The following is a 27338-nucleotide window of genomic DNA, read 5'->3' as shown; positions in this document are numbered from 1 at the left end:
TGGCCTAGTTTTTAGTCTCAGATTGTGCAGAGACAGAAGCAGGGTAACTTAGATCCCGCACGCTACAAGCTAAAAAGTCGATGCCCAACTTATGCCCGTGCACCAGCTCTTCGGATCCACTTTCTGTCGTTTCTTGTATCATCTGGCCAGTGCATTTAGTGTATCAGAGACCTCCTTTTGTGGAGCTTCGCACTGCCATGCTCAGCCGCTTAAGCCGTCGATAACGGATATGGTTCATTAGGCACCCGGGAAAGACTTTGGTTGATGTATCATTTTGGTCAGCTCAAGTATTGGGCATATTGCATCATTATGCCTGAAAGGGGGAAGGACATCGACATCCCTACTCCGAGTCAGGATTGGACACAAAGAACCCATTTGGAGTATTTCCAGGGTTCGCGAATTTTGCCTGGTGGCACTTGCAAGGCTATGGTGCCAGACGACAGGTAGTCAATCTTGGAAGAGGGCCCATTTTACGGAGTATATAACCGTTTACCTAGCTTGTCTAGACCCCTTTTTGACTCAAGTAGTACAGATCGTCCGTCTTTACGGTGGTACGATGGTGATCGCCCGTCACATCATGATGATCATACACAGCCTTCGAAACTAGCTTAAATATTCCAAATGTACTTATATCAATTTCAAATTCGTAGGATTACTATAATGAAGAAAATCGAGAGGAGAAAATTGAATGATATTATTGTAGCAATAGACCTCGAGGTGGCCGGATGGGCCAAAACTCCGAAAAAAGCAAAAAAAACGAAAAAGAAATTATCTAATCTAATCTATCATCTCGGGTCTATTAATGCTGGAAATATTTTTTACTCGGCCTTCTTTGAGGCCTTGGTTCGCAACTTCATCAACAAGTAAACAAGAGCGTACGAGCTCACGGCGAAAATGGCCACGATACCAATATCTCGCCAGCCGTAGTAGTACTCTTTCAAGTTCAAAGTCTTGAGATAGTCGCTACCATGGTGGTATTCGCAGACCTTGCAGCTTTCAGTCGCGGTGGGGTTCACCAGGTTCATGTTTGCCCCGATAGTCATCATGTACTCCTTCAAGTACTCAGCACATGTGACGTTGTTAGGGGTATTGAAGATGGCGAATTCGCTCTCCTTGCAATTCACTGGGGTGTCCCAAACATTGAAAACCAACATACCACCCATCAGATAGTTGAATGGGTTAAGGTAGTACATCCAGTATCGCCAGAAAGCTGTGATCTGGGCGTATGGAACCAGGACACCACAGAAGGAGACCAGTGTACCGATGATGAGGGGGTTGACCAGGGCAGCGAAGGTAGCGTTGGGAGCGTAGGCAGCGACGAATTGACCGATACCAGTGTAGACGAACTCGTAGAGGAGCATGATGAGGAAGGTTGGGCCGGCTTTGTCGGATGCGTGGGGGAAGCCGACCGTGTAGTACCAACAGGCGAAGTAGAGAACTGCACAGATGCAGAGGTAGGGAAGCTCTGAGACGACGAGTGCGGTAACGAATGCAACCCATGAGTACATCTTAGATTTCTTCTCACGCTGTTCGTAAATGGAGCGGCGCTCAATGAACAAGGGCTGCAGTTGGGCGAGGACACCGGGGGCGACGAAGATGAAGTTGAAAATTGTGAAAAGACGGAGCTGCATGCTGCTGACACTGTCACCGATCATCCAGAAGGAGAATCCGTTGAAGAGAGCTGAACCGATGTGCAGAGCCATCTTGTTGTTGATGTAGTCTGTGTTGCGGTAGAGAGCTGTGCTCATGCGGGTGGTTACCAGCTTGGTCTGGACCCAGAGTGAGGTAGCGAATTCGAAGCCATCGTCGAAGGTTCCAGGGGGTGCAGCAGCGGCGGTCTCGATGATGTTGTCGAGCTCCTTGAAGGATTTTTCGTGCTCAGGGGACTCAAGCCAGACCTTGTTCCAGTCCCTGCCTTGACTCAATTGACCGGAGACGACATCGATCATGTGCTCAGCAGGGTTCGTGTTCATAGGGCATGGTGCGCCATAGCGGTTGAAGTAGTTCTTGACAGTGTCTCCATTGTCGCCGATGTCTCCGAAGTACACAGTCTTACCGCCCTTAGCAAGCAAGAGGAGCGTATCGAATTCGGCGAACAACTGGGCGGAGGGTTGATGAATCGTGACCAGGACAGCTTGACCAACATCGGCCAGCTTGCGAAGGAATCGCACGGTATTGTAAGCAGATTGACCATCGAGACCAGATGTGGGCTCGTCCAGGAAAATGAGAATGCTAGGCTTAGACACCAACTCAACACCAATAGTCACACGCTTGCGCTGCTCAACGCTCAAACCAGCACCAATTTGGCCAACGAGAGTATCAGCGAGATCATGAAGCTCCAGCAAGTCAATGATAGTGTCGACGTACTTCAGCTTCTCTTCGCGAGGAGTTTCCTTAGACTGTCGCAGCAATGCGGAAAATTCCAACGATTCACGAACTGTAGCAAAGGGCTCGAGGACATCAAGCTGCTCACAGTACCCAGCGGAACGCTGGAATGAAACAGGCAAATCACGACCATCAACCATGATAGAACCATGGATGGTACCCTCAGTCTTGCGCTGTGCCAGAACATCGAGCAAAGTGGTCTTCCCAGCACCAGAAGAACCCATAAGAGCACCCAGCATACCGGGCTTGACCCATCCATAGACATTGTCTAGCAAAGTGCGATCACCAGAAGGTGTCTTGACAGTGTAGCTGAGGTTCTTCCAGGTGAAGACGGAAGTGTTACGGACAAGCTGGTTCTCGATACGGTCAGAGTCGTCATGAGCGTCGTTCTCGGAGGGCTTGGACTTTTCCACAACCTGAGACTCCTCGTCGAGCTTAGAGCTCTGGCGATGTTTGTCCAGACGCTCGCGAGGAATGACGAGACAGCTTCCACTCTCGGCTGCAGATTGCCATCTAGAAGTAGCAAAAATTGTGGCGACGACGAAGAGAGCCCACCAGGCCCAGTTAATACCGAAGTTTCTCCAGAGATGAGAGTGGCTGTAGGATAGGGAGGCGAGATAATCATCTCCAGCGACGACGGTGGCACCTGGCTTTGCTCCACCGACACCAGCGCAAGACTGGTATTGAGAATCGGTATATCCAGGACCGAACGGGATTAAGTTGTTATTCACGCAAGGGATTGTCTTGCCAAAGAATTCGTTGGACAGAAGAGCTTCAAAGCCGTAGGCCAGAGGATCAATCCAGAATATCCATCCAAGCCAGGGATGCATCTCGGGTTTCTGAATCATGTAACCGGTGTACATGATTAGGGCGGAAATCAAAAATCCGGAAACTTTAGAAGCTCCATCAAAGGTAGTGAAGAGAGCACCAACAGCTCGGAACAAGGCAGTCATAGTCTATAAGCAAGGTTAGCGCTGTTTTCCTTTTTTCCTTTTCTTGTTTTTTGAAGCGATGCTGATCTTACCATAGCACTTGAAAATACGACAACCCAATAAGTGAAGAAAGCGCCAGCAGACATGCTTAAGCCAACCATGAAGTAAACAACCAGTGAGAACATGCTGATTTGGAATAACAAGACGGGGATATCGGCGGTGATTTGAGCGAGGCAGAAGGCAGCAGGGTGGAAGTAGGCGAAGCCCTTATGCTTGATCAGGACCGGGCGACCATTGAACGAATCCGTGACCTCTGACATGGCAAGCAAACTGTTATAGAGGAGAGAGAAGAACAGGGCACCGGACTTGACAAAAAGACCACTGGAATTATCAGGGGCGCTGTAGAAAAGCGATCCAGCAATCAAAGCTTGCAACAAGGTTGCGACCTGCTTAATTATGAATGTTGCTTTATCTCCCCAAAGGATCTGATACTGCCGAACGATACAGGCTTTGACCTGCTCAGTGAAGCTGACCGTGAAGGGACTGCCCTTCGGAAGCTGGTTGGAAGTTTCGTAGCCAACGCCGTCTTTGAAGTCCTGAGTCCGTTCACGAGCACCGTCGGAATTGGGATAGTCATACTCAGAAATCATCTGCGTGTAAATAGACGACTCCTCATACGACTTCCGTAGAACGTCCTTGCTGCGTGGGAATCGATTCTCCCAACCTTCTCGAATGCGGCGCTCGGTTGGCACGGTGACACCAGTGAGGAAGTCAGCGACGTTGGAGCCCTCACGGCAAATGAAACCGGCGTCTTCCATGAAAGGCCGCGCCTCAGCGCGAGGTCCGTAGTAGACCTGTTCACCCTCGTCGAGAACCAAGACCTTGTCGAACAGTTCGTAAATTCCGTTACCAGCTTGGTACAATGTGACGATGGTCGAGAGACCCAGTGTATCTGTCATGGCACGAATGCCCTTAGTCCACTCGAGAGCTGTGCTAGCGTCAAGACCACGAGTACTGTTGTCCCAACAGAAGACAGACCCACGGGTAGCCATGCACTCAATGATAGAGACACGCTTGCGCTCACCACCGGAGACACCACGGACGAACTCATTGCCAACCTTGGTATCTGCAGTGTGTTCGATACCCATGGACTGAAGCAGGAAATTCTTGGAATCTTCGCTGTAAGACTCGGCGGATTCGACACCATTAGGGAGCTTGAAAGGAACCTTGAGGCGGGTTGCAAAGTCCATGGTCTGACCAACGGTCAAAGTAGGAAAGAAAAGTTCCTCCTCGGTGTTCATGATAATTTGACCACGGTACTTGCTTGCCTCGTCGGAGGTCAATGATCCGAATCGAACATCTCCTTCCACTGACTTGTATCCTCCTCGGCGGTTCGCAAGCATTTTCAGAAGAGTGGTACAGCCGGAGCCGGGACGGCCCAGAACAAGCAGCATTTCGCCGGGCTTGACGCAACCATGACTGTTGTGAAGGATTGTACGGAGGGGTGGTTTGTTGCGTGATTCCTTGATATGCATAGGAATATTGAATTGCGATAAGACATTTTCGTTGACTGCGGCATCGGCACTGATCACGTCCACATTGACATTTTGCCAAGTAACACCCAGCTCCTGTCGCTTGAAACCTGAAGCTAGATCCCGCTCATGTTGTTGTTGGACCTTTGATAATAGAGCCCAGTCGGAATTGTGTTGGCTCGATGCGGGGCTACCCTTAGTGCTAGTCTTCATGGGTGTTTCTTCGCCCAAGACAGTGGCTGCACTCTCGGTCTCGAATTTGATATCGATGGAGTCTCTTCCCAAAGAAGGGTCATTGTTTGGGGTCGCCATGGCGGCGGCCACACGGTTGATAAAAATCTGGGAACTGATTACACAGTGCTCTAGATGAAGAGCTGGAAGACTTTAGTAGTGAAGGCCAGTTACCAGGTAAACGTAGTGATCACCAAGCCGATAAAAAGGTGTACGAAGGAAAAAGGTGGAGGAGAGGAAGAAGGCGAAGGAGAGGAAGAGAAAGAAAGAGCTCTTAAATGCACATCTTTAATTTAGGGACATCATTTCGTACAGCATTGACCGGAATAGTCTTTATCTTATAGTAATTTCTCTCTCTTTTAACCCGCTGCCCGCACTAGTGGGGCCCGATGCTCTTTACAAACACCGCCAGCTCTGGAGCCTCTCCCGAGCCCGAACTTCCAATCATGGCTTTGTACGGAGTATCAGGAAGATTAAATCCGAATCACCTGCAATCACTCACCGTTTCCACAGGACGGATTCGCAGGTAAGCTTGGTTCAAGTGCCCCTTTTTGGCGCAAACCAATTGTTGATTCCACTCGGGACCCACGTCATGGCCTAAAGACCGAAATTTCTCTATAGAATAGTGGAGCCCATGGAAGAACTCGGAAACTGATCTTCCGCTTACGTTATATTGCGTGCCCCAGGCGTCCAGATCTCCTTAACAGGGTTGTGTTTCATCATGTAAATGTACAGATGCACTTAGGAATGGAGTAGAATTTTCTTGATCTATCGCTAACTGTGACTGCATAGCCAGACCGCCCCTCGGTCGCCGATCCGGCTTTTCTAGAGAAATAGAAGGGAACCGTAGGTATGTGCACCTGTGCAGTTTCGACCTGTATCAGTGTTTTTGCATATGCAAGTGTCGGCGTTAACTAGCACCGACGATTCCGTTTCAAAATTGTTGACTCATACAGCCTTCAGGGCTCTGGGCATTGATGGTCGCAGCCTACTTGGGGCCGAACTTCTTTTACATGTAATTATTAAAACCAAATCAAAACACGATAAATTGGAGCTTTCAATATGATAATTACGGCAAATGTTTGTTTACCGTAAACATGATACAGCACGCCAACGCCCAAAAGAGCTAGAATGAAAAACGTGGTTTCGACCGATCATCAATGGTTTTGAGTGTGTGAGAACATTCTTTCGGTCTTAGGAAGCTTTGGGAGATACCGCAGTCCGCTTAGTACTCAGGTGGAGCCTTTGTAGACCGGAAAGCCGATTTCTTTTGGTTTAGCGCGGGTTTGCACCAGTCTCCACAGTGATTGATTATGGAGATCGGGGGGTTTAACTCTCCGCGACGGAGCAACAATAATTAGGCACAGCCATTTGAACCTGTCAGATACGTACATTTCAGCCTTTGAACCTGGGACTGGCTATCGCGGGCCAAACAGTCAAATTTTATTGGGATGCTTATACTACTTCAAATGTGAATATACATCCATCCCTATGTGCTCTAGTGAGATTCAAATGTTACCCTACATATTCCCTAGAATCTTGTATAGGTGGAAGTCTATCTGTATCTTTCTATATCTTCGACGAAGCATCTAGACCGTACTAGTAGTGAACAACTATTATTACGGCGGGCTATTAAGGGATGACTTTTCAAACTCGACAGACTAGTATGTAGATTGTTCAAACTATTCAAATTGTTCAAGATCAGTATCAATATTCTAAAGACAATAAATGGATGAGCACGCTAGAATATCACACCACGCTTCAATTTGCAAATCCCAAGAGTGTAAGATATGTAAAAACCCCATACTAGACAGCTGTAGCTGCAATTTCCTGAATAATTCAACTGATACTAGTACTTTCATCGGAACTTAATCAATGATGAAGGGGCCTGATACTTGACGGCCATCAACAACAGCGGCGGGAAGATGTTCAATTTGCGATATACCAGCAATCTGAGTATCATTGAAGGGTTCCTGTTTGACTTCAACCTCGTCAATCATGTGGCTTGGATCAGTAGAAATAGTAGACGGCTTCACTTCCACAAACCCTTCCATAGGCTGGAAATTACGATGTTGTTCGCGACCATCAATCTCACAGGAATCTTGAACACATTCCTCTTTAGAGTGCTCTTCCCCTGTATCGGGCTTTTCCTCTGATTTTGACTCTGATTCCTCATCCGACTCATCTTCTGATCCCGATTTTATCTCTGGCTCGTCTTCTGAACCAGATTCCTGCTCAGATTCTTCATATTCCTCGCCCTCGCGGCACTTGTTGCATCGTACCTGCTCATCACCCCGGCGATCGATAAAGTCATTTCTGTCAACTTCATGCTTTCCAAAATAGCAATACTTCTGCTCGCATTCCAAACAGTAAAGACAAATGCCATCGTAATTTAATCTCGTGCTTCTGGCAAGGCCGCAGGAGGGACAAAAGAAGTGTTCTAACTGAAGTGTATCCGAGACTGGTTCAAGGCTGGACTGGGCCTCTGGGATCGACTCAGTAGGTTCGGGGCTCCATGGGTTATTCATGGGTCCGTTCCAGTGTTTCATGATGTCATGGTAAGCTCCGCTAGCAGCTGGAGGCATCATCATCATGTGTTGAGGCTGAACCATCATGCTTTGAGACGGATTTATCATCATGCTCTGGGGAGGGCTCATCATCATCCCTTGGGAGGGGTGCATCATCATGCTCTGGGAATGTTGCATCATCATTGGTTGTTGAGGCTGCATAATCGTGGGCTGGGTAGGTTGCATTTCATTATAAGCATCGATCTTTGCTTTGTCTCGCAATTTCCTCTTGATGCGGCGCTGCTGTCACGTTAATCATACTACTTTGCTCAAGAGTCAAAAGTTGAAACTTGGTAGAACTCACAGCTCGACGTCTTTCACGACAGTCCGCGCACATCAGGCATATCTGATTTCCGTGTACCGAGACGAATTCTTGTGTCTCCTTTGTTTGATGGCATTCTTTGCACATCCGAACGCCACTCTCTGCCGTAGCAGTCACCTCAACGTATTCCTTCATGATGGTTGTGGATTGGTGGCAAATGGCGGCTAGGATGACAAGGACCTGGTTGAATGGATTTGGTTGGGTGAAGGTATATGACTCCACGAAGACGATAATGGGGTTGAACGTTCCCAGCAAGGATTTTGACGACCCGGTAAAGGTCTGCACGAGACAGGGGGGCCTGAATGTTGGTTTCAGAATCCAACGTGCGCTTTGGAGGAGGAAACTGTGTTAGGTTTAAAGGTTGGATTTGGAACCGAATCAGACGAAGAAGTAAGTCGGAATAGAATTTTTGATAGGAACGTGTGCCAACTCGATGTAAAGCGCGTCAGTAATAGTCAAAGACGCAGCCTCGAGAGTCGGAACTGTAGCTTGGGGTTGTCAGAATGAAAAGCTTCGTAGCGAGAATGAAATTGGATCTGGTGATGGCACCAGATAGGATGAACGGGTTGAGTAGAATGAAAAGTTTCGAGGCGGGAAACGAGATAGGAGAGTTGATCGGTTGATTCAGATGTTTGTGGTGTGCAAAGATGTAGCTCCAAGATTTGGGCTGTAGTTGCGGGTTTGGTCGTCAGGGTAAGGATCAGCATGTATGATAGAATCTGGATATGAGGATGATACCAGACAGCAGGAAGAATGTAGGTGGAGTGGATTTTTCGTAGCGGGAAGTTTGGCGACTCGACATAGACTTTTGTAGTCATGGTGTCAAGGACGTGATTCCAGGGCTTGGAGTTGGCAGAAGTATCGTTGATGGATGGGATAAAAGCTTTATAGAAGCAGAGATCAAAGAAGTGATGCCGATGAGAGAGTTATATCATGCCACGTTTGGAATTGATATCGGTGATATCAATCAATGGACGCAGTGGGTTTTCTTGGGCGGAAAATCGGGTACATACTAGATGTAGGTAATTAGTAGGCAAAACGTTCTTAAACACTGCTTCATATTTGCCCAAATATTGGCTTCAGAATATTCATGTAGTGGTATGACCAAGGGAAGGTTAAATGGAAATAAATGTTGGATGTTTATTCGATATCGCTGCTTTTAATAAAACCCAACTCCACAGCGCTATTATTTTTGCAGTAATGCTAATACATGTTTCGTAACTCGTTCAAATCATAAATGTGCATCCTCCCTATACACAGAAAGTTAGTGTATTTCATTGATCGGAATTATATCGAACAGGTACACATACGTAACCTCACATCTCTTTTATTTGTTGGAAGCATATGAAACGAGCCAGCTCCCCTCTCCTGCTGGCAGTTTCTAGCTCAGAAACGGCTATTTGAAGTGACTTCATGTCCATCTCATCTTCTTCCTCGAATAAAGGTTCATCTGCCCCAGGAAGAAGAGGTAGAGCGGGGACATACATTGCGGTTTGTAGTGTGTCCAGACGGTATAGTAGGTCTTGCTGCGCGAGACGTTGCATAGAGGTACACGCAAGTACGTGTCGAATATCAGGCTCGCATGCTCGGGCCTCTTTCTGTATTTTTTGAAGAGAGAGTTCACATAATCGGTAGGCAAGTTGATCGGAGTCGGTCGGAGGGTTATGGGTTGCGTAGGAGGAAGGAAGGGGTGTCGAATTGACGACGCGCAATTGTTTTCGTCCTCGATTAAGGCTTGGGGGGAGGCTGCGAGTGATGGCTCTGGTTGCCTGCATTTTGAGAGAGTAATTGTGTGGGATCGCTGTTGGGTGAGGTTGAAGAATGTCAGTTTAGTGTGCGAAAAGGGAGAAGAATTTATATGTTTATTATTAGTTTGTTTGCTGTTTTAGAGATAGCGGGATTCTCCTATAATCGACTCATAGTGAGCTCATGAGCAACACTGCAGCGTCATGCCACGTCCTCACGGCCCGTTATCAGTGTGGGAAATTCCGCCCTCAATGGCTTCCTGCATGTATGTCGCCACCCATCATGCCACCTCCACCAACTTCACTACGGTCGCAAAAAGCAGCCAATGGCCCTATCCCAATTGGGATTTACGATTGAATTGGCCAGGAAATATCCTCATAGTTACTAGCAATTCCCTTATACTATTAGTTTAAAGGTTCCAGGTGTTGGAAATTCTAAATTCTAGATACAATGATATTGATGCCCAGATGTGTAACTTGGAGGCGTGTTTTGTCGGGTTGATAGGTAGCATGACCCACTTGACAAAGATGGCTCTATCTTTTAGCATTGACGTCTTGGGATAAGTCCCGAATATGCCGTATATAAATAAAGCTTTCAATGTCCCGATTGCCAACATCTTTGTCACCGAAAGCCTTTCTTTGGGACTGCGAAGTACCTTTGGCCTGCAACTTGCTCGCTCTTGATCCTGTGGGCTAAAACAAGACTACAAACTATGACGGATACATGTTCATCCCCTTTTTAGACCTCTGCGCTCTTATTGTATTGTATTAAACTTCTATATAGCAATTGTGACCCCTCAAGGTGAACGTGGAGTCATCTGATCAAGTGTGTATATCATTTACACTACACATACTACATGCCCAGGTCAGGGTGTACATAGACGGCCCTCCCCGGGCTCCCCCCCCCCCCCCCATGGATCCCCAATAAATGCTCCATATAAGACCCAATTTTCCCCCGGCTAAGATCCCGGAGCCACCAATCCTTTTGCCTCGCCATGCAAGCCAATTTCATGAGTCACCGAAGTCGGGATGGGCTCCCGATAGTAAGATACCGTGATAAGATAAATTTCGAATTTCGCACTCTCAGTCGGAGATGATCGCCTCTCTTCTCATAATTCCCTCCAAAGTTCTACCAGAGACATAACCACCGTGAGGAATATGGCTACAGAGAGCAAAATTGTGACTACATTTTCCGAGCAGCCATTTTACTCGACAGAGATCGAGGGACCTTCAACCTCGAATAGCAGCACACATGGCACAGTCTACCCTAGTATACACGACGAGGAGGCCCCGCAGAGTGCATTCGAGATAATCGAACCCCCAGCCCAGCAATCAGCTGTAACAACCCATATTCTCGAACCAGTTCCCAGCGACCACTTTCCCGATGGAGGTCTCCGCTCCTGGTCCGTGATCTTAGGATCCTTCTTCCTGCTTATGAGCACCTACGGCTTGATGAACTCAACCGGTGTGCTCCAGAATTACTTCGCCACGCACCAATTATCAAATTACTCCACTAGTACCGTGGGATGGATTCCTGGTGTCTTCCTCCTCTTCGGTCTAGGCCTGAGTGCCCAGGTGGGCTCGATGTTCGATCGATATGGTCCGACCGGGATTCTTATCGCGGGCACTACTTTATATGTCGCAGGTCTTGTGGTACTGGCCGAGTGTCAGGTATATTGGCATTTTCTCTTGGCACTGGGGGTTCTCACAGGTTCCGGTGCCGCACTGATCAGTACTGTCGGTCTTTCCGTTATCCCGCATTGGTTTGATCAGAATATCGGGATGGCGGTGGGTACGGCAATGGCTGGTGCTGGTCTTGGGGGTGTAACATTTCCTTTCATTCTGCGGGCGGCGTTTACTCATGTTGGATATAAGTGGGCGATTCGCACTCTAGCCTTGATTGTAGGTGTGCAGTGTGGGATTGGTACAGTATTAGTTAAATCCCGACTTCCCAAAGGAAGAAGCAAGTCAAGTATCAATGTACAGGCGTTCAAGGATGCTAGGTTCACTTGGCTGACATTGGGAACTTTCAGTGAGTTCAGCGAGCATGATGCGATTATTTTTATACCATATATGAGCTACATTGCTAACATGCTGCAGTGTTGGAATTGGAGGTCTTCGCTGGCCTTGGTCTATACCCAACATTTGTCGTTATGCAGGGGTTCAGCACTGCTACTGGTGTGGTTCTTCTTGCCGTATTGAACGTGTATGTTGCACATTTGAATGTAGTCTCCTTTTTTGTACTTGCCAAGTCTCAAGCGCTAATCCATTCATAGATTCTCCACGTTGGGTCGTCTAGTGGCTGGTCGTGTCGCAGACAAATATGGACGAATCAATACGCAAGTAACCCTCATTGTGGCAGGAGTTATATCCATATTCCTGATATGGCTTCCGTTCGGACATACTCTCCCCGGCCTTTACATGTTTAGCGCAACTTTTGGGCTAGCATCAGGCTCATTCCTCAGTCTAGCACCTGCGTGCATTGGGCAGATATCTAAGGCAAGCGAAGTAGGAGGAAGACTTGGAATTTGCTACTCTATTGTCAGCATTGCGTGAGTGCATCTTCTTATACTTTTGGTCATTGATTATCTAACGACATGTGCGCATATAGGACCCTCGTCTGTATTCCAATCGGTGGTGAAATGTTACAGAAGGTGGGCTCTCGGGGGATGGTCGGATTTTTGGGCGGTGTGTTGGTCATCTCGCTAGGGATGTTTGTCATGGCTCGATGGGCGTGTCTAAGCTATCGGTGGAGATGGCAAGCGAAGATCTAGATCATGCGCAGGATTTAATGTCATTAATGAAGACTAAAAGTGATATTATGAGTGGTTGTTTGCATTCAAATGTTGCGCAAGGTGGATTTTCCATGGCTTGCGGGTCAGTGCTATCATAGCGAACAGAAAGTCAAAATAAAGCACTATAAAACATGAAAAATTCTTTTGTTCCTCATCCTTATCAGTCGATTTCTCGATACTGGCCGCGGGTAGCTCCACGAAACCTAGTTCTTCTCGCCGCCTTGGCCTGCAAGCAGGTCCTCTCTAAAACTCGTCAGTATACAGTACGTATGTGAGGCATATCCAAAGGTGGCGATTAGAATAAAGGCGATGGGGCTTCTCATACAGATGTTTGTCCAGTTCCTCGTTGTGCTTTTGATGCTCCTTCAATTTCTTTCGAAGTAGATCAATCCTGCAGACTAAGTCAGTTCCGAACCTAACACCAAACAGAACGTGCTTTGGCTAAACGTACTTCTCCTTCTCCAGCTGCTTGATGTATAAACCTTCGTGTGCGGCCTCGCGACGGGCGAATGTGTCCTTTCTGTTGAGAATATTAGCTATCACGTGGTGGTGACATCACTGACTTGACCAGCTCTTACTCAGCGAGAAACCCGCGCGGCTTGGGGGAGCCAGTGTCACCAGCTGCCATAATGGCTGGTGCTGCGGTAAATGCTCGGATGAGTCCAGGCTTTGCAGTCGAAGAAAGGATCGGGCGCGTGAGTGCAGATTGCATGTTGTGCTAGCTGGTGGAGTGGGTGTGGAGTTGGAATGAAATGTGGAGAGAGTAAAGAGGGGGAAGGTGGGGAGACGATCAGTGCTTACTGTGCCCCATCTCCTGATCCGTACTTTGTACTCATGCATAGGCAATGCTAAAAATATCAAAGAACATCAGGGATAAGAAGGAAAGAGGTACAGATAGAACAAACAGAAGAACTTCAAGTTCTTGTTTCCGATTGGATGTAGATTTAAAACAATATGGTATGCACCAAGGATGATCATCAGCTCGAGAGCTGCAGGACGTGATGCGATTTACTGCTTTTCCTTTCCTGTTCCACAGCGGAATAAGTCTAAGATAGTACTACCGGGATTTTTACGCTCTACTATAATTATAGCTTCGCTGGGTAACAAGTCGTGAATGTGGATCAATTGCTAGATATACAAGGAAGGCCACCCTAAAGTGTGTATCTAAAGCCCTTCTGCAATTGTCGTGCAGCTGCAATGTCAATACCCTCGAAGTCCGCGGTAATTTGCAACCGGCCAAGCTCTCTATCGGTGAGTTGGTAGTCTTCATTCTCCAAGCGCTCCTGTCGCTTATTGAGCATGCGCAGGTGGACATACATGAAGATGCCACAGAGAGCTCCAATCCCCTGAAGGCCAATACAGACCGCCATGGCCGTTTTATAATGTGGCCATTCGCCTTGAACATAAGTATAAGGCGTCCATATACTAGCCGAGTTGCCGATCGAGTTGATAAAGGCATAGGCTGCAGCACGTTTGGCGGGTGGGCGCGGAATAGCATTCGCAATCCAGGAATAGAGCGTGCCGTTCTGGGCAAAGACAAACACCATCAAAAACATGGAGAAGTAACGAGGACCAAACCCGTCTGTTGTCATAAACACAACAAAACCGACAATGGTGATAGGAATCGGGTAGAATAAAAACCAGAATCGGACTTCCATCTTGTCTGAGACCCAGGAGTGCGCGAGACTGTAAAAGACCATGAAGATGTATGGTGGTGCTACAAGCAGCAATGAAACGGTGTTGTTGTAACCGAGAGTTCCGGCGAGGGTTGGGAAGAAGTTCTGGAATCCGGCCGCTCCTGTAATACACATGTAGGCGAGAGCCAGGACGTAAGTCTTGATATCCGTCATTGCCAGCTTCAGACCCTTCATCTGGCTCATGCCACCTTCTTCGTCTACGTCGGCCTCGGCTGCTTCCACTGCAAGACGTCTCTCGGCCACACGGCGCATTTCAGGAGACAAAAGCTTCCATGTCTCAGGGAAGTCAGGAAGAATGAAACAGATCAAAATTCCAACGCAGACAGTGATAGATCCCTCAATGATATATAGCCATTGCCACGCAGACATTCCACGCTTTCCCTTCAAACCGCTGAGGATTCCGGCGGCAATAAGATTACCGAATGCACCGCTAAGTAGTGATCCGGAGTAGAAGATACTCATTCGGAACGCGAGTTCTTTCTTGGTATACCATTTGGAGAGATAAAAGAGGACGCCGGCGAAAAACGGTGCCTCTGTATAAAAGAAAAGTTAGCAATTGCACTTTCGTGACTTTTCTTTTTATGAAGAATTGCTATTGACGTACCGACAAGTCCCAGAAGGAAGCGACATGCAACAATTCCTCCGTAGCCCTTAACTTGGCTCGTCAGAGCAGATACAAGACCCCAAGCTGTAACGAAGAACCCCAAATAAAGGGAAGGCCGACCCATATAATTGAGGATCAGATTACTTGGGACTTGCATAAGAATGTAGGCGACAAAAAGGATCGACAAGCCCGTTTGGTATTCGGTATCCGTTAGATGTAGTTCATCTTTGATACCTTGAAGCTTGGCTGCGGCGTAGTTATTACTTTTCCAGATGTTAGTCTTTGACAATCTCGGATCCCACGCGGTATCACCCACCGATCGATATAATTAAGCAGATATACCAGAACCACCAGGGGCATAATCAATGTGTCAATTTTACGTCGCAATTTGCGTTCAAGAATTTTCTCCTCTTGAGTCAGGGTCGCCCTATGGACGGCTTCCTCGTGGGTGACCGACCCCTTCTCCTGGATCGCTTCAGGGTCAGCGAGGCCATGGTCCCTGCTAGTCATGATGAAAGAAGAGAGGACGGGGTCCAAAATTTTAAGCAAACAAAAGGTGCAGGAGAGTTAAACACCCTTGAAAGTGCCGGGCGAGGAGATCTTCTTATGGATTCCATAATGCAGAGGTCACCCAACCTGGCCACAGCCACTTCAAGCAGCTCTAAAGAATCATGATACCTGGGGTATACGGGGTCGGCGACCTTCCATCTTTGTCACTCCCTGACGATCGCGCATTTAGCCCGATATCATCATGCATCCCGTGGGCAGACGTGGGGGGACCAAGTCAAAACCACCAATAGAAAGCCACAAATCGGGCAGATTGCAAGAAAACACGAGTCTCGAGTGGTGTGATATGCATAACCTGCCGGATAAAAGGCCCAAACATGGAACAGGAGTGGCCACCCCACGAAATCGTGACGCCACCCAAATCTGGGGTTGGCCACGCCAAGAGCTATGTCCCGGGGGAAAGCTTCTTGCGCGGCTTCCGTGACGGACCGTGCTGGGCCTTTGGCCTCTTCGCCGAATAACAGATTGCTTTTCTCGGAGCAAGTCCGCGTTGTGTAGGAGGAGGTGAAGCTGAGTGGTGGGCCCGTGACATCCTTTGAGTTTCATTTTGGATTTTAACTTCCACCCCCCGCATACATTGCTCTGTATGGGGGTTGTGGCGCTGATCACGGCTGGGGTGTCTACGAGCCATCTTTCAACTTTTTGTTTTTATTCTTGGGGGAAACCGCTTCCCGGGCTCTCTTTTTGTAAGAGGTTGGGCTCAACAAAGGCCAATGCTGAATTTACATGGATGTCGATACGCTACCTTGGAGTCTGAGAATATTTCATTGAGGACTTGGAGAGATCAAGTCGGCAGAGGTACGGTGCATAATCAGCTCCAAATTGAGAGCTCAATTTACCCCAACAAATGATGAGCCTAACTAGCCTCGGAATCATACGCGGCAAAACTCCAAATGTGCTTGCTATGCGGGCCCGCGCTGTTTATGTGGATCTGCGCCCATAGTTGGTGGTTTCATAGCAAATAGTAGGCCTAAGGCTAAAATCGGGTAGTGGCTGTATCTATTAAGTACTCTGATATTGAACATTTCCAAGGTTATTAAGTGAAAATCCCAGCATGTGCCCGGCTATACCCTTATTTGTGCCTTTGTCTTACACTTGGTACCTTTGAGGTAGTGAATATGGCAAAACAAAACGACAATCACCAACAGCTTGAGAGTTTAGTCTTGCTTCAAGTTGAATCACAAGACCACTGTAGCTGCAACTTGAATCTTAATTATCTCCTACTTCAAACATGGGTACCTAGCGACCAGGTGAACGTAGTCCAGGTTTGAATAAGAGGTTGGAATGTTTAGCTACAGCACCAGATACGGCACATATGCAGCAGTGAATCAAGCCAAATAATGTAGAGCAGTCTATTGGCAACTATCGCTGGGGTTGGATAGTACGCAAATAGACAATTTAATCACACCCCACAAACGCTCTATAATAGCGTTCCATCCATGGCAAATTAACTAAACTATTCTGCTTCCTTTTATCAATTTTTTTCTTTTACCAACTCTCCCTTTCTTCGGACTTTCGAATCGCCTTTTCTAGCGATATGGTGAAGCCTCAGAAGCGAACCTTTGCGAATATGTCTGGTGAGGCCGCTCGGGATGTCGACTTCTCAGTTAGCGCCGATTGTGCCCTTGCAATCCTTCCCGTCCCCGAACCAACCGATTCATTGCAGCAGACCATGACCAAGATGACCGATCTGGCGCAAGTTGTTGCCGGTGGTCACAGTCTCGCTGTCCGCACCGGTTATCGTGCTGCAGCCCACGCCGAACATGACCCCGTCTCTCTTGCTATGAAAAATATGACCGAAATGGAGAAGCGGCAGTACAACGCTTAGATTGATGGGGCAACCATGCCTCAGATTGACTGGTCGAAGTCTACTAAGCCAATCCCTGAAGGCGCCAGGTCCTTGGGCTGGTTTACCAATAGAGCCCTTGCCATGCAGCAGATATAGAAGAATGGTGATATTACTCCTGAGAATGCTTCTTGGTTCACTACAGCGATAAGCTGCATACTTCCTCTTATCACTGCCGTGACCAGGCTCCACGCTGCTCAGAGGGAGCTTAGAGGTGGCCAGAGTGTCCTTACTGAGATGGAGATGGCTGAATATCAGACGGCGCGGCGTATTCTCGCTACCTCCAGGAACAATGTCAATCGTATCCTTCGGCATGTCAACATCCTGATGCGCAGTATCAACACATCTGTGGAGATCCTACGGGCACGTCAGCATGCCCTTGAGGCGAAAATGTCCAAGTAAATGCCAAAGTAGAACCAGATTAATGAAAACAAAATAGTATTATGGGATTTCTGACTGTTTTCACTATAAGTACTAGTGGTGCACGTATTGTTACATTTTCTCCTTCAAAGTTGTCTCCGGTAGTTTATCTTCGGATATACATACTAGTAGTATACTGTTCTCTGAGAATGATACTTAAAGCTGGATTATCTCCATCAAGTTCAAGAGCCTCGCTAAAAGACGCTTTCAATACTATCCGGCCTTTCACCTCTGAGTCTTAGCATATCACATTATGCTTGTTTCCAGGGCTGGGGGTTTTAGTTTGGGCAAATAGTGTGGCAAGACTATGTTTGTTTATTTTTTTCTAGGAAAAAAAGGGTAGATTATTCACATTGATAAGTAATATATAGCGATTAAACTAGTGGATAGCATATGTAGCCACTTGGGCATTGGTGGTAGCAAGACTCCTGTACAATATTCATGATAATTGTTGGCATAGGACGGCAGAATCTCGGTGTGGGCCACTTCACTTCAATTTTGAGCGTTGACCCGCTTCGTCCCTGAGCAAGCCGAATAAATCCCAACGACCAAGCCCCTCATTACCATTTCAAGCGGGTGACAGTCCTCAAGTGCTGCAAGTCCACATCATTATGCATGGCCACCAATAATGTGGCTGGACACCGGCTTCGGTCGCAATATGGAGCTGGATCCGCTTCCCCACCATCCTATCAGAGCTCCCCAGAACCAAGCTACCGAAGCTACTGGCGCGCTAGACTGGGCCCTTGTGAGACGGCCCACCGCCCCGAGCAGGAGATCTCGGACGAAATCTCACTCCTCTAAATCCCGCAGCGCCGTTGGTTGCAGCATGTTTCTCTCCTCCCTCTATGCTCCATTGCCGCGTCCCCATGGTCGGTGAATTGTACCCATCCGCCCCTGACTCGCGAGTCAGGAAGGCGCCAAACCGCCAGTCACGCTCCTGCAAGGTCTGCAGGTCCCGCAAAGTCAAGGTACGTGCGTGCTCAGATCTCCTATAACGGGAGGGACCGTCGTTCCCGTACCGAGTCCTTTCGTCCCACTGCGTACGCATCACGGAGCCACGGAGCCACGGAGCTAACGGCGATCCGTTTGTCAGTGTGACCGAGTGAAGCCTTGTAATGCATGTTGCGCCCACGGGTATCCGTCGAAATGTATATACGAGAACATACCCGATGAAGAAGCTCGACCGATATCCCAGGCAGAGGAAATTAAGAACTTGCGGACGGAGATTCGAGAGTTGAGGGCGAGAATCGATGAGAGGCATGGTATGTGGCTACATAGACCCTGGTACTTGCTAGTGAGGTCCCTGGGGGTTCTAGATCGTCTCGATCGCAAGTACCCAATCGTGATTTTTCGGCTAACATGTAGTTGCTGCAGGGGACCAGGAGGAAGAGCTTGAGCGGCTGGACCAGCTTGAGAGCTTATTTCAGTCTATTCGTTCTGCCCCACAAAGTGTGGTAGACCAGCTTGTGCGTGAAATTCGGTCTGCACATGGCGGCTTGAAGAAAGATCTGGTCAAAGTAGGGCCCTGGGAGGGCCACGAGGGTAAGTTTATCATTTGGTACCACTTCAATGGAGTAGCAATGCTAAATATCGGTACAGCCTATGCAGATTACGATTACGCGGGTGGTTCTCGCCAATCCCTTATACCGATCAGAAGAAGAATTGGAGATTCGACTCCAGAATTGAATTTCAACGACCCTCTCTCAGATGGAGACGACGAAGATGGCGATATGGAATTGATGTCCTTGTCCAGCGGATCGGACTCAGGATCGTCTGGGATCATCTCTATAATGAGCATGCAGCGGCCTGCTGTAGATATCTTCGTGGAACGCTTTGTTGATGCGTTCAGTCCGGAAGTTGACATCAAATCCGGCCGAGCAGGAGCACTACGAGCAGCCGCAGAGATTCGAATGTTCTCACCACTGATTACAGATGCCTTTGAGGCAGTTTCGGTAGCCTTTTTTGGTCGATCTGTGCAAAACAAGGAAATTGAAGCCTCGGGCTTTCGGCTGTATCCGCGTGTTTTACGTGGATTGCAAGATGCCTTGATTGATCCCGAGCGATCTAAATCCGAGGCGACCCTAGTAACAGTGACGCTTCTGCTTGCTTTTGAAAGTGTGGAACGGACTACACAAACTGGTGTCCCAGCCCATGTAAGAGGTGCAGTGCGCTTGATTGAGCATCGAGGACCTGAAAATCATATGTACGGTGTTGAACATCTTCTCTTCACTGAGCTACGTCCTTATTGGATTGGCGGCGCATTGGCAACAAGGCAGCCTTCATTTTTGGCTCGAGAGGAATGGAAAACTATTCCTTGGTCGGCTGGAACGACCACTAAGGATATCCTCCATCATTTACTTGATCTAGCCACTGAAGTACCTGGACTATTGTACCAGTCTGATCAATTCAAAGACGCGAAACTTTCGTCAGTGATGGGCGCACAAGAAGTTGCGGTCAAACAAACCGCTCTTTGGAACGCAATCACCGACCTGACGGGTCGCTTCTACCAATGGTATCATGATTGGGTTGAGTGCTACCCAGACGGTCCCCCAGAAGAGGCCGAACAAACTGGAGCTGAAGGTTTCCCCATCTTCAAACGACGTGACCTCCGAACGGGTGCTGTATATAACGCAACCAAACTCGTATACCCCAACCTTCTCCTTGCACAAACCATGTGCGTCTACTATGCCGTGCGTTTGATCCTATCATCTATTGATACGCGCCCCGAGGATCGAGTCTCTGTTCTAGAGCAATACGAGCTTGGATGTGGCATCTGTCGAACGTATGAGTTCTATATTCTTACGGCTCCCGGAAACATGATCAATCGTCTCGCATTCCCTACGCGAGTCGCCTGGGAGGCCTTCCCTGATAAGGGACCCGAGCGAGCTTTCATGATCGAAGTACTGAGCTTGGTGGAACGGCGTCATTCATTGGGTCTCTGGGGCAGTACTATGTCCGAGATCTCTACTCATAAAGACTCACCGCTCAACAATGGCTCTTGATGACAGAAATGACCATGCCGATATGACGAGTATTATGGCTTTTTAGATATTGAGTGAGTTGATAGCGTTGAAGATAGTTAAAAAGCAAATACGGGCAGACCTGCCCCTGATAATAATGCATTTATCAACAACGCAAGCCAACACTTTGAGCTTAGCTTACTGTGGTACATTCGGCATATATCCTGTAGAGTATTCCGTACTTCGAGCAGGGTTGCACATGCCAAAGTGAAAAAAGAAATAAATCTGATAGCTCACCAATATCACCATTTGTAACGAAATCTTCATTTCCCATATTCTTCCCATTGGGCAGACCCCGACTCCACTTCACTGCAGCTAGGACCGATTCGAATCTCAGATCCACCACACCGACCAGTCACAGACGCATCTGCGCGATCTTCAGTCAATAGTTCCAGGGAAAATCACGGTAAGCTGAAAAAGGAGTAGAGCTATCGGAAATCGCAAAAGAAAAACAAGCGTCAATCGATCCTACCCGTCAAACAATCTCCGCTCATAAAAACCTTCCGCCCACTCGTTCCTTGGTTCCTACTTTCGCTCATTAGCCCTATACCAGCTACCTAGGTATCATGATGCTGTCAATCCGTTCATTATTTACGTCAGCCCTCCTGGCCCTTCCAGTCGCTCTTGCGACCGGAATCAACGATTTCTCCTGTGAAAGCTCTTCCAACCCCGTCGTCCTCCTGCACGGCCTGGGTGCCACATACTATGAAGATCTGAACTTCTTGCAGTACTGGCTGCAGAATGAGGGTTACTGCACCTACTCCCTTACATATGGAGCTTATGAGGGCTTTCCGTTTGTTGGTGGTCTCAAAGCCATCAACGAGTCTGCGCCTGAGATCGCCGCCTACATCCGTGAAGTTGTCGACAAGACCGGCAAGCCCAAGGTCAATTTAGTCGGTCACTCTGAGGGTGCCTTCCAGTCTCTTTATGTCCCCAAGTTCGAGGGTGTCTCCGGCCAGATCGATCGCATTGTCGCAATTGCACCACCTACCCACTCTACTACTTTCGCTGGTCTTTATGAACTTGCCTACATTCTGGGTAATGCTACCCGGGAGATTGTGGGTGATGTTCTCGACACCGTTGGTTGCGCTGCTTGTAACGATTTAGGCCCCGATGGTCCTGCTGTTGACCGTTTGAATGATGGTACCCCTATTGCCCAGCCGGGTAACAACATTACTATCATTGCATCTAAGACTGATGAATTGGTCACGCCGCCCACTACTGCGTTTGTTCATGAGGATGGCGTTCGGAATGTTTGGGTTCAGTCGACTTGCCCGCTTGATCCTGTTGGACACATTGGAGAGGCATATGACTTGAATGTTTGGAACTTGGTCAAGAACGCCTTGGATGATACTCCCGATCGCAAATTTGTGTGTCTGATTGGGTCCCCTGGGAAATAATGGGGTCACCAAGCTCACACCTTGAAAAACATAATCACCTCGAGGGTATATAATGCCTGTGTATAAAAGTATGGTACATAGCTGCAAGATAATTTGTAATACAATACAATACGTATATTTACTCAATTTTTGAACAATATTCTATGGATGGCTCCGTGTATAAGACATATCATATACGGATGAATAATCCCCACATGCGAAGTCCGCCACGAGAACCTTGACTTGATCTATCACACCTACCAAATTGATCCTGGATCAACCCAGGCGAAAGATTCGTGTGCGGGCCAGTCTCCAGTTTAATCTAGCTACATGTACTAACCAATGGAAACCAAGGAATCACTGACCGCTGTTCCAAGCCTTTGAAGTCATTGGATAACTGATCAGGGGCGGCAGAATATGTGCGGTGTGTGGTTCAAAGGTTCCCCAACCCGAAAAATATCTGGATGATAGACACACACAAAAGTGAGAAGATCCGCAATTCTCTCATCTCTCTACTAACCTCCTTCCCCCCCCAGGACGCAAGCTTCCTGGGCTTCAACCTCCCCGGTTTTCCGAGGGAGGTGTCAGGAAGAACAGCTAGTTTCTCCTGAACAACCCCACACTCAATCACATACACCTACACCTACATCATCGAATACCCACCACCATGACAGTGGACGACGAAGCGTCCGCGATAGACGCCCAGATGGCTCGTCTCCGGGCCCAACTTGGAGGACTCCGAAAACGACGTCAGCTCCTTGAGCTAGAATCTCAAGTGGCTGAGGAGGAAAAACTACTCCAAGAAGCAGAGGATAAACTCAATGCATTTCGTTACCCGACTGCGAGTCCCTTGCACAGCGTGGAGCCGACTATCAATTCTACACGGGTGATGGTGGATGCTTTTATTGACTCGGTTGTGAGCCCTCAATCTGAGCAGCCACCTGTCACGAACGGTTCGGCTACCAATGACAATACTCGCCCGGTGTCGACTCAACCGAGTGAGACCCCGAAGCAAAACGGGGCGGCTGCACGAGTATCGCCGTCCACGGTGCCTAATAAGCGCCCTGCAGCTTCACCTACAGCTGTACCAAGTGGTGCATATAGGAATGACGCGGTTTCGGTATCGACCCTAGCACCACCACCCGCTAAAATGCAAAAAGTGAACTCACCTACACCACAAAACCAACCTCAGCAGCCGAATGGACAACCCATTACGTCGGCTAAGCAGGTAGCTAACACGACTCCCAAGCCGGAAATCACGGGATCCAATGTGAAGCCAGTCGCTCAGCAAGCAACACCCCAGGCGATTTCAAACCCTCAGCCACAAAAACCTGCCAATCAGGTGACAAATGGCTCTGTGGCACAAGGGAACAGCTTGCCAGCTAAATTGAGTACACCAGTAAGCCAGTTTACGGCTCTACCGTCAACCCTCCAGCAGGTTGCACCAGGGAAACAGAAGCCAGACTTGCTCGAGTCGCCGCAAGTTAGCCAGCACATAACACCAACGTTGAGTGAGAAAAGTGAGAGACTCAGAAACAAGATAAGTCAACTGAAGGAGGCCTCGCATGGCATCAATAAGCCAGATCAACAACCAGCGCAACCAGTGCAGCCAGCGAGCCCACAGTCGGTTGAAAAAGAGGGCAAAGTTTACGTCTTTCCTCCGCGGCCTCCTAAAATCCCACTGTACCAGGCTAAAAAGTGGGATGAATGTCAAAAGTTTTTCACTGGAATGGAAGCTCACTTTCTCAAACATCCCTCTTTCTTCCCCACCGATAGCTCTAGGGTTGACCTAGGTGTCCGTTATCTTGCACCGGAATTTCGTTTTTACTGGGACACGTTTGCCGAAAAACATGGCAAATCATGGAATACCTATATCATCTTCTTGTCGCATGCACTGGCTCGCGACAGCAATGAAAAGACGGCTACTATGCTCTTTACAAATGGGACTCAATTTTACAACCAATCCGTCAAAGATTTTGCAATCTGGATGATTCAGTGGGAGCCTCACCTTCTGTTCAATGTTAAGGATCATATGTTCCATCTGAAAAGAGGTCTTCTGCCATCTATCCGAGCCAAGGCGACCTTATCACATGATAAATTTGACAACTATCTTTCATATGTGGTTTATCTTCAATCCATTGAGAATTCAATCGTTGAACGTGTGAAGTTTTTCGGCGGCAAACAGCCAAACTTCTTCATTACGAATGGGCCTCAATACGAAGTGGAGGAGCAGTCTAACACACACTCCAACGAAAGACCCGCGGCAAAGCCTGAAGGGCAGCCTATACAGATTTCCAAAGCAAAGGCCCAAGAGAATGCCAAAGAGTCATCGCCTCCTACTAAGCCGGGGCAGTGTTCGCCGCCAAGGCAACCCATAAAACAATCCAAGGAGACCTCCCAGGAACAGCTTAAGAAAGAACAGCCTAAAGAGCCAGTACCCCCTACTAGTCTCAGGCAACGTTCGCCGCCCAGGCAGCCCAGAGATCGCTCGCCGTCTAGGAGGCCCAGAGATCGCTCCCGATCTTGGTCCCCTCGAGCTCGCTCAAGGTCTAGAGGCTACAGGCCGCGTTCGCCGTCCCGAGCCCCTAGAGCTGGCTCCCCATCGAGGGGTTACAGAGCTCGCTCCCCATCCATGCCAGGAAGAAGGTACTCTAGAAGATACAGAAGTCCATCGCCGCCCAGAAGATCAAGATCCCGCTCATCACCTAGACGTCGCCGCGGTCGTTCGCCATCCAGAGCCTCCAGATATCGCACGCGAGAGGACTCAAGAGAGCGCGCATCGCCGCCAGTTCACAAGGATCGTTCTTCGTTTATCCGGCCACCAAGTCCTCAACATATCCCAGACATAGACATGGAGATCAAGCCACGGGGACAATCAATAAGATCACTTCCGATCCCGACGGTTCCGCCCTACCAAGCTTTAAGCTGGAGTGAGTTCAGAAATTTCATTAGTCACATGCAAGTTCACTTTGACAAGTTCCCCGCCCAATATGGTAATGATGAGCCCAAGATTGAGTCCGGGAAAATCAAACTCAACGAACCATTATTGTCCCGATGGAATGCCTATTCCATCCGACTCCCCAAAGTGTCCTGGCTCACTTTTTGCACGTTCCTTGTGCAATTACTTCCTCCTCAAGGAACAGAGGAAGAATCACGACACCTTTATTCTATAACCATACAAAAGCCGTCACAGACTGTGAGAGAATTTGTCTTTCACATGCTGCGGTATGCTAAGTGTTGGACCGGAAGAGACCACAACCGACTGCGACATTTACATGACCGAGTAATTTCGCCTATCAGAGATAAAGCCGAAAAGACGTACCATGAGTTTGACGACTTTCATGACTATGTGTCATATCTGGAGGAAGTTGAGGTCTCGTTACCTCCAGAACTAACCCAGGGCATGGGTCTGTCGTCGAGACAGAGGAAGAACACTGCACCCCCACGGATAAATGGACCCCCACAGGCTCATGTCCGAGAAATTGCTCCCCCAGAGAATGGATACCCGAACCGTAGCCCCTCCGTGGCTCGTTCATCCTGGTGTGGCCCACCAAATCCTAGCCCCTCAGAATTTTCTCATCAAAATGGCCATAGCTCTTTAATGGCTCCCCCTCCAAGGGGTGGTGGTGCTCCAAGGGGCGGTGGAGGTGCCCCAAGAGGTGGTGGTGATGCCTCTAGAGGTCCTAGAGATCGCGGCGGTGGCTCACGGAGTGGAGGTGCCCCGAGAGGTGGTGGAGGGGCTCCAAAAGGTGGTCCAAGAGGCGGTGGTGGTCCAAGAGGCGGCACACCATCAAAACGCCGTCGTGGTGGCCGGGGCAATTAAAAAGGTCCTCAAATGCGAACAAAAAAGGGAAGCTTCTACCATTCCATTGCTACAGATCTCACAGTCCCAGCAACTGCTATGGAACGCAGTTCAATCTACATGTAAGTTTGGCACGCATTTTAACTACTGTTGTTTTGGTTTCCTTTTTATCTCCCTTTGATCTTAGCTTAGATACTGTCAGTTATATGGCTAGATGTATCAATTACTTAGATCAAGAGATCAAAAGCCCACTCCTAGTTCCCAGTCATACTTTCGATTCATCTGCATCCATAGTAACAAACTAAAGTCTGCTAAGTACCTGAGCCTGTAGCTCCTCAGCGTCCTTCAACGCTTCCTCAACCTGTTCCTTACTAGCATAAATCTCGTACTTGGATTGTTGTACCCCATCCTCATCCGTCCATCCGGTAGTGCATGAGCCATAATCTTGCTGTTCTCCCCAGATATCACGATAGTCTTGTTCCTCGTAGAGGAAAGCCTTCCCATCGTGAAAGCCTGCTAGGATCACTGCATCAGGATCGCCACGGCAGCAAGCACAGTCCCGATCTTCACTGGGCTCAGGAACCATAGTTCCATTCCTGTACCCCTCTTTCATAATTGTGTATAGATCGCCGTAGAAATCCGTGAGCGGTCCGTTGAGTGAGTTGTGTAGGAGGCGGGTTCTAAATGGGGCGTGCTCTTTTGTGCAGCGTTCAGCACAGTTGAGGAAACGGTTGCCTAGATGCATTGAGATCTGCCTCCCCTTCGTAGTCTGGGTGTTTGATGAGGTATATGTACTTTGGAGAGACGGATCCCTCTAGACCGGGGAGAAGATCGATAATAGACTGGATGGCTTCGTCCAGAGGGAGATTCTGCATCTCATTGATGTGGGCTTGAAGCTGAGGCGCCATTTTGCGGGTATCAAGCCCATAAGGCTTAGGAGGTATGGGGAAGGGAAAGGTTTGTTTATATAATTCTGCGTGCCCCTCTTTTAGTTCCGTTGTCAATCATGCGGCTCTGCGACGCGTCATTGTCACCTAAGCCAGCATAACGCACCAACGCATCATTCTGCGCCCAGAACCAACACTACTAATATTATAGCCTGGAAAAGGATACCTTTAGGTAATCGGCCATCAAGAAGATTCCGTAAGAATAAAATTTCCATCTTAGAAGTTCTATGAGAAAAGCGATGATAATGATAAAATGATGATGATGATGCTCTATTAACCCGTCAGACTCTGACCAATATCGGTTAGTGCAGAGTGTCCGTATCGATCTAGGCACTGCTCAATCCATCCAGTCAGATATCAAGCGGAACTTGAAAAGAGGGGGGCGCAAACTACTTTATTCGTGTACATTCATATGTCGCGTCAAAATCCCCTGGCCTCTAATAAATGATTTCATTTCCATTTTTTCCCTCCAGGGTATTGCTGTCAGCTCCAGAACCGAGTAATATTCTCGCGACCTCAACCCTTCTTTTGTATACAACGGCCTGGA

At 48.3% G+C, this 27338-nt stretch overlaps 13 protein-coding genes across 13 annotated transcripts; 7 read left to right on the top strand and 6 right to left on the bottom strand.

Annotated features, from left to right (window-relative positions):
- Nucleotides 1–818: 818 nt before the first annotated feature.
- N7478_005847 (putative ABC multidrug transporter) lies at nt 819–5161 on the bottom strand (the record flags this gene model as incomplete). The annotated part of the gene is made up of 2 exons (XM_056922061.1): nt 819–3341; nt 3410–5161. 2 exons carry the CDS (start codon nt 5159–5161, stop codon nt 819–821), a joined length of 4275 nt encoding a protein of 1424 aa, XP_056780098.1.
- Nucleotides 5162–6948: 1787 nt separating this feature from the next.
- N7478_005846 (uncharacterized protein) lies at nt 6949–8104 on the bottom strand (the record flags this gene model as incomplete). The annotated part of the gene is made up of 2 exons (XM_056922060.1): nt 6949–7887; nt 7952–8104. The coding sequence occupies 2 exons, from the start codon at nt 8102–8104 to the stop codon at nt 6949–6951; spliced, it is 1092 nt and encodes a 363-aa protein (XP_056780097.1).
- Nucleotides 8105–9200: 1096 nt separating this feature from the next.
- On the bottom strand, nt 9201–9744 carry N7478_005845 (uncharacterized protein; the record flags this gene model as incomplete). The annotated part of the gene is made up of 2 exons (XM_056922059.1): nt 9201–9219; nt 9290–9744. The coding sequence occupies 2 exons, from the start codon at nt 9742–9744 to the stop codon at nt 9201–9203; spliced, it is 474 nt and encodes a 157-aa protein (XP_056780096.1).
- Nucleotides 9745–10872: 1128 nt separating this feature from the next.
- N7478_005844 (MFS general substrate transporter) lies at nt 10873–12488 on the top strand (the record flags this gene model as incomplete). The annotated part of the gene is made up of 4 exons (XM_056922058.1): nt 10873–11746; nt 11815–11920; nt 11991–12266; nt 12326–12488. The coding sequence occupies 4 exons, from the start codon at nt 10873–10875 to the stop codon at nt 12486–12488; spliced, it is 1419 nt and encodes a 472-aa protein (XP_056780095.1).
- A 224-nt stretch (nt 12489–12712) lies between these two features.
- Nucleotides 12713–13221, bottom strand: N7478_005843 (uncharacterized protein; the record flags this gene model as incomplete). The annotated part of the gene is made up of 4 exons (XM_056922057.1): nt 12713–12752; nt 12835–12900; nt 12961–13029; nt 13088–13221. 4 exons carry the CDS (start codon nt 13219–13221, stop codon nt 12713–12715), a joined length of 309 nt encoding a protein of 102 aa, XP_056780094.1.
- Nucleotides 13222–13660: 439 nt separating this feature from the next.
- On the bottom strand, nt 13661–15320 carry N7478_005842 (putative MFS transporter; the record flags this gene model as incomplete). The annotated part of the gene is made up of 3 exons (XM_056922056.1): nt 13661–14739; nt 14811–15073; nt 15127–15320. The coding sequence occupies 3 exons, from the start codon at nt 15318–15320 to the stop codon at nt 13661–13663; spliced, it is 1536 nt and encodes a 511-aa protein (XP_056780093.1).
- Nucleotides 15321–16914: 1594 nt separating this feature from the next.
- On the top strand, nt 16915–17205 carry N7478_005841 (uncharacterized protein; the record flags this gene model as incomplete). Its single annotated transcript, XM_056922055.1, has 1 exon — nt 16915–17205. One exon carries the CDS (start codon nt 16915–16917, stop codon nt 17203–17205), a length of 291 nt encoding a protein of 96 aa, XP_056780092.1.
- Nucleotides 17206–18271: 1066 nt separating this feature from the next.
- On the top strand, nt 18272–18520 carry N7478_005840 (uncharacterized protein; the record flags this gene model as incomplete). The annotated part of the gene is made up of 1 exon (XM_056922054.1): nt 18272–18520. The coding sequence occupies one exon, from the start codon at nt 18272–18274 to the stop codon at nt 18518–18520; it is 249 nt and encodes an 82-aa protein (XP_056780091.1).
- On the top strand, nt 18510–20645 carry N7478_005839 (transcriptional regulator family TF; the record flags this gene model as incomplete). The annotated part of the gene is made up of 4 exons (XM_056922053.1): nt 18510–18611; nt 18839–18905; nt 19009–19185; nt 19243–20645. 4 exons carry the CDS (start codon nt 18510–18512, stop codon nt 20643–20645), a joined length of 1749 nt encoding a protein of 582 aa, XP_056780090.1.
- A 587-nt stretch (nt 20646–21232) lies between these two features.
- N7478_005838 (esterase/lipase family protein) lies at nt 21233–22063 on the top strand (the record flags this gene model as incomplete). Its single annotated transcript, XM_056922052.1, has 1 exon — nt 21233–22063. The coding sequence occupies one exon, from the start codon at nt 21233–21235 to the stop codon at nt 22061–22063; it is 831 nt and encodes a 276-aa protein (XP_056780089.1).
- A 646-nt stretch (nt 22064–22709) lies between these two features.
- On the top strand, nt 22710–24891 carry N7478_005837 (uncharacterized protein; the record flags this gene model as incomplete). Its single annotated transcript, XM_056922051.1, has 2 exons — nt 22710–24396; nt 24497–24891. 2 exons carry the CDS (start codon nt 22710–22712, stop codon nt 24889–24891), a joined length of 2082 nt encoding a protein of 693 aa, XP_056780088.1.
- Nucleotides 24892–24893: 2 nt separating this feature from the next.
- N7478_005836 (uncharacterized protein) lies at nt 24894–25865 on the top strand (the record flags this gene model as incomplete). Its single annotated transcript, XM_056922050.1, has 1 exon — nt 24894–25865. The coding sequence occupies one exon, from the start codon at nt 24894–24896 to the stop codon at nt 25863–25865; it is 972 nt and encodes a 323-aa protein (XP_056780087.1).
- Nucleotides 25866–26071: 206 nt separating this feature from the next.
- N7478_005835 (uncharacterized protein) lies at nt 26072–26752 on the bottom strand (the record flags this gene model as incomplete). The annotated part of the gene is made up of 3 exons (XM_056922049.1): nt 26072–26098; nt 26164–26524; nt 26574–26752. 3 exons carry the CDS (start codon nt 26750–26752, stop codon nt 26072–26074), a joined length of 567 nt encoding a protein of 188 aa, XP_056780086.1.
- Nucleotides 26753–27338: the final 586 nt, after the last annotated feature.

This window comes from Penicillium angulare, assembly GCF_028827245.1.
Source record: "Penicillium angulare strain IBT 27051 chromosome Unknown utg000004l_segment0_segment0, whole genome shotgun sequence".
Lineage (NCBI taxonomy): Eukaryota > Fungi > Ascomycota > Eurotiomycetes > Eurotiales > Aspergillaceae > Penicillium > Penicillium angulare.
The sequence above is the reverse complement of the archived record's forward strand: the minus strand, read 5'-3'. Positions and strand labels throughout refer to the sequence as shown.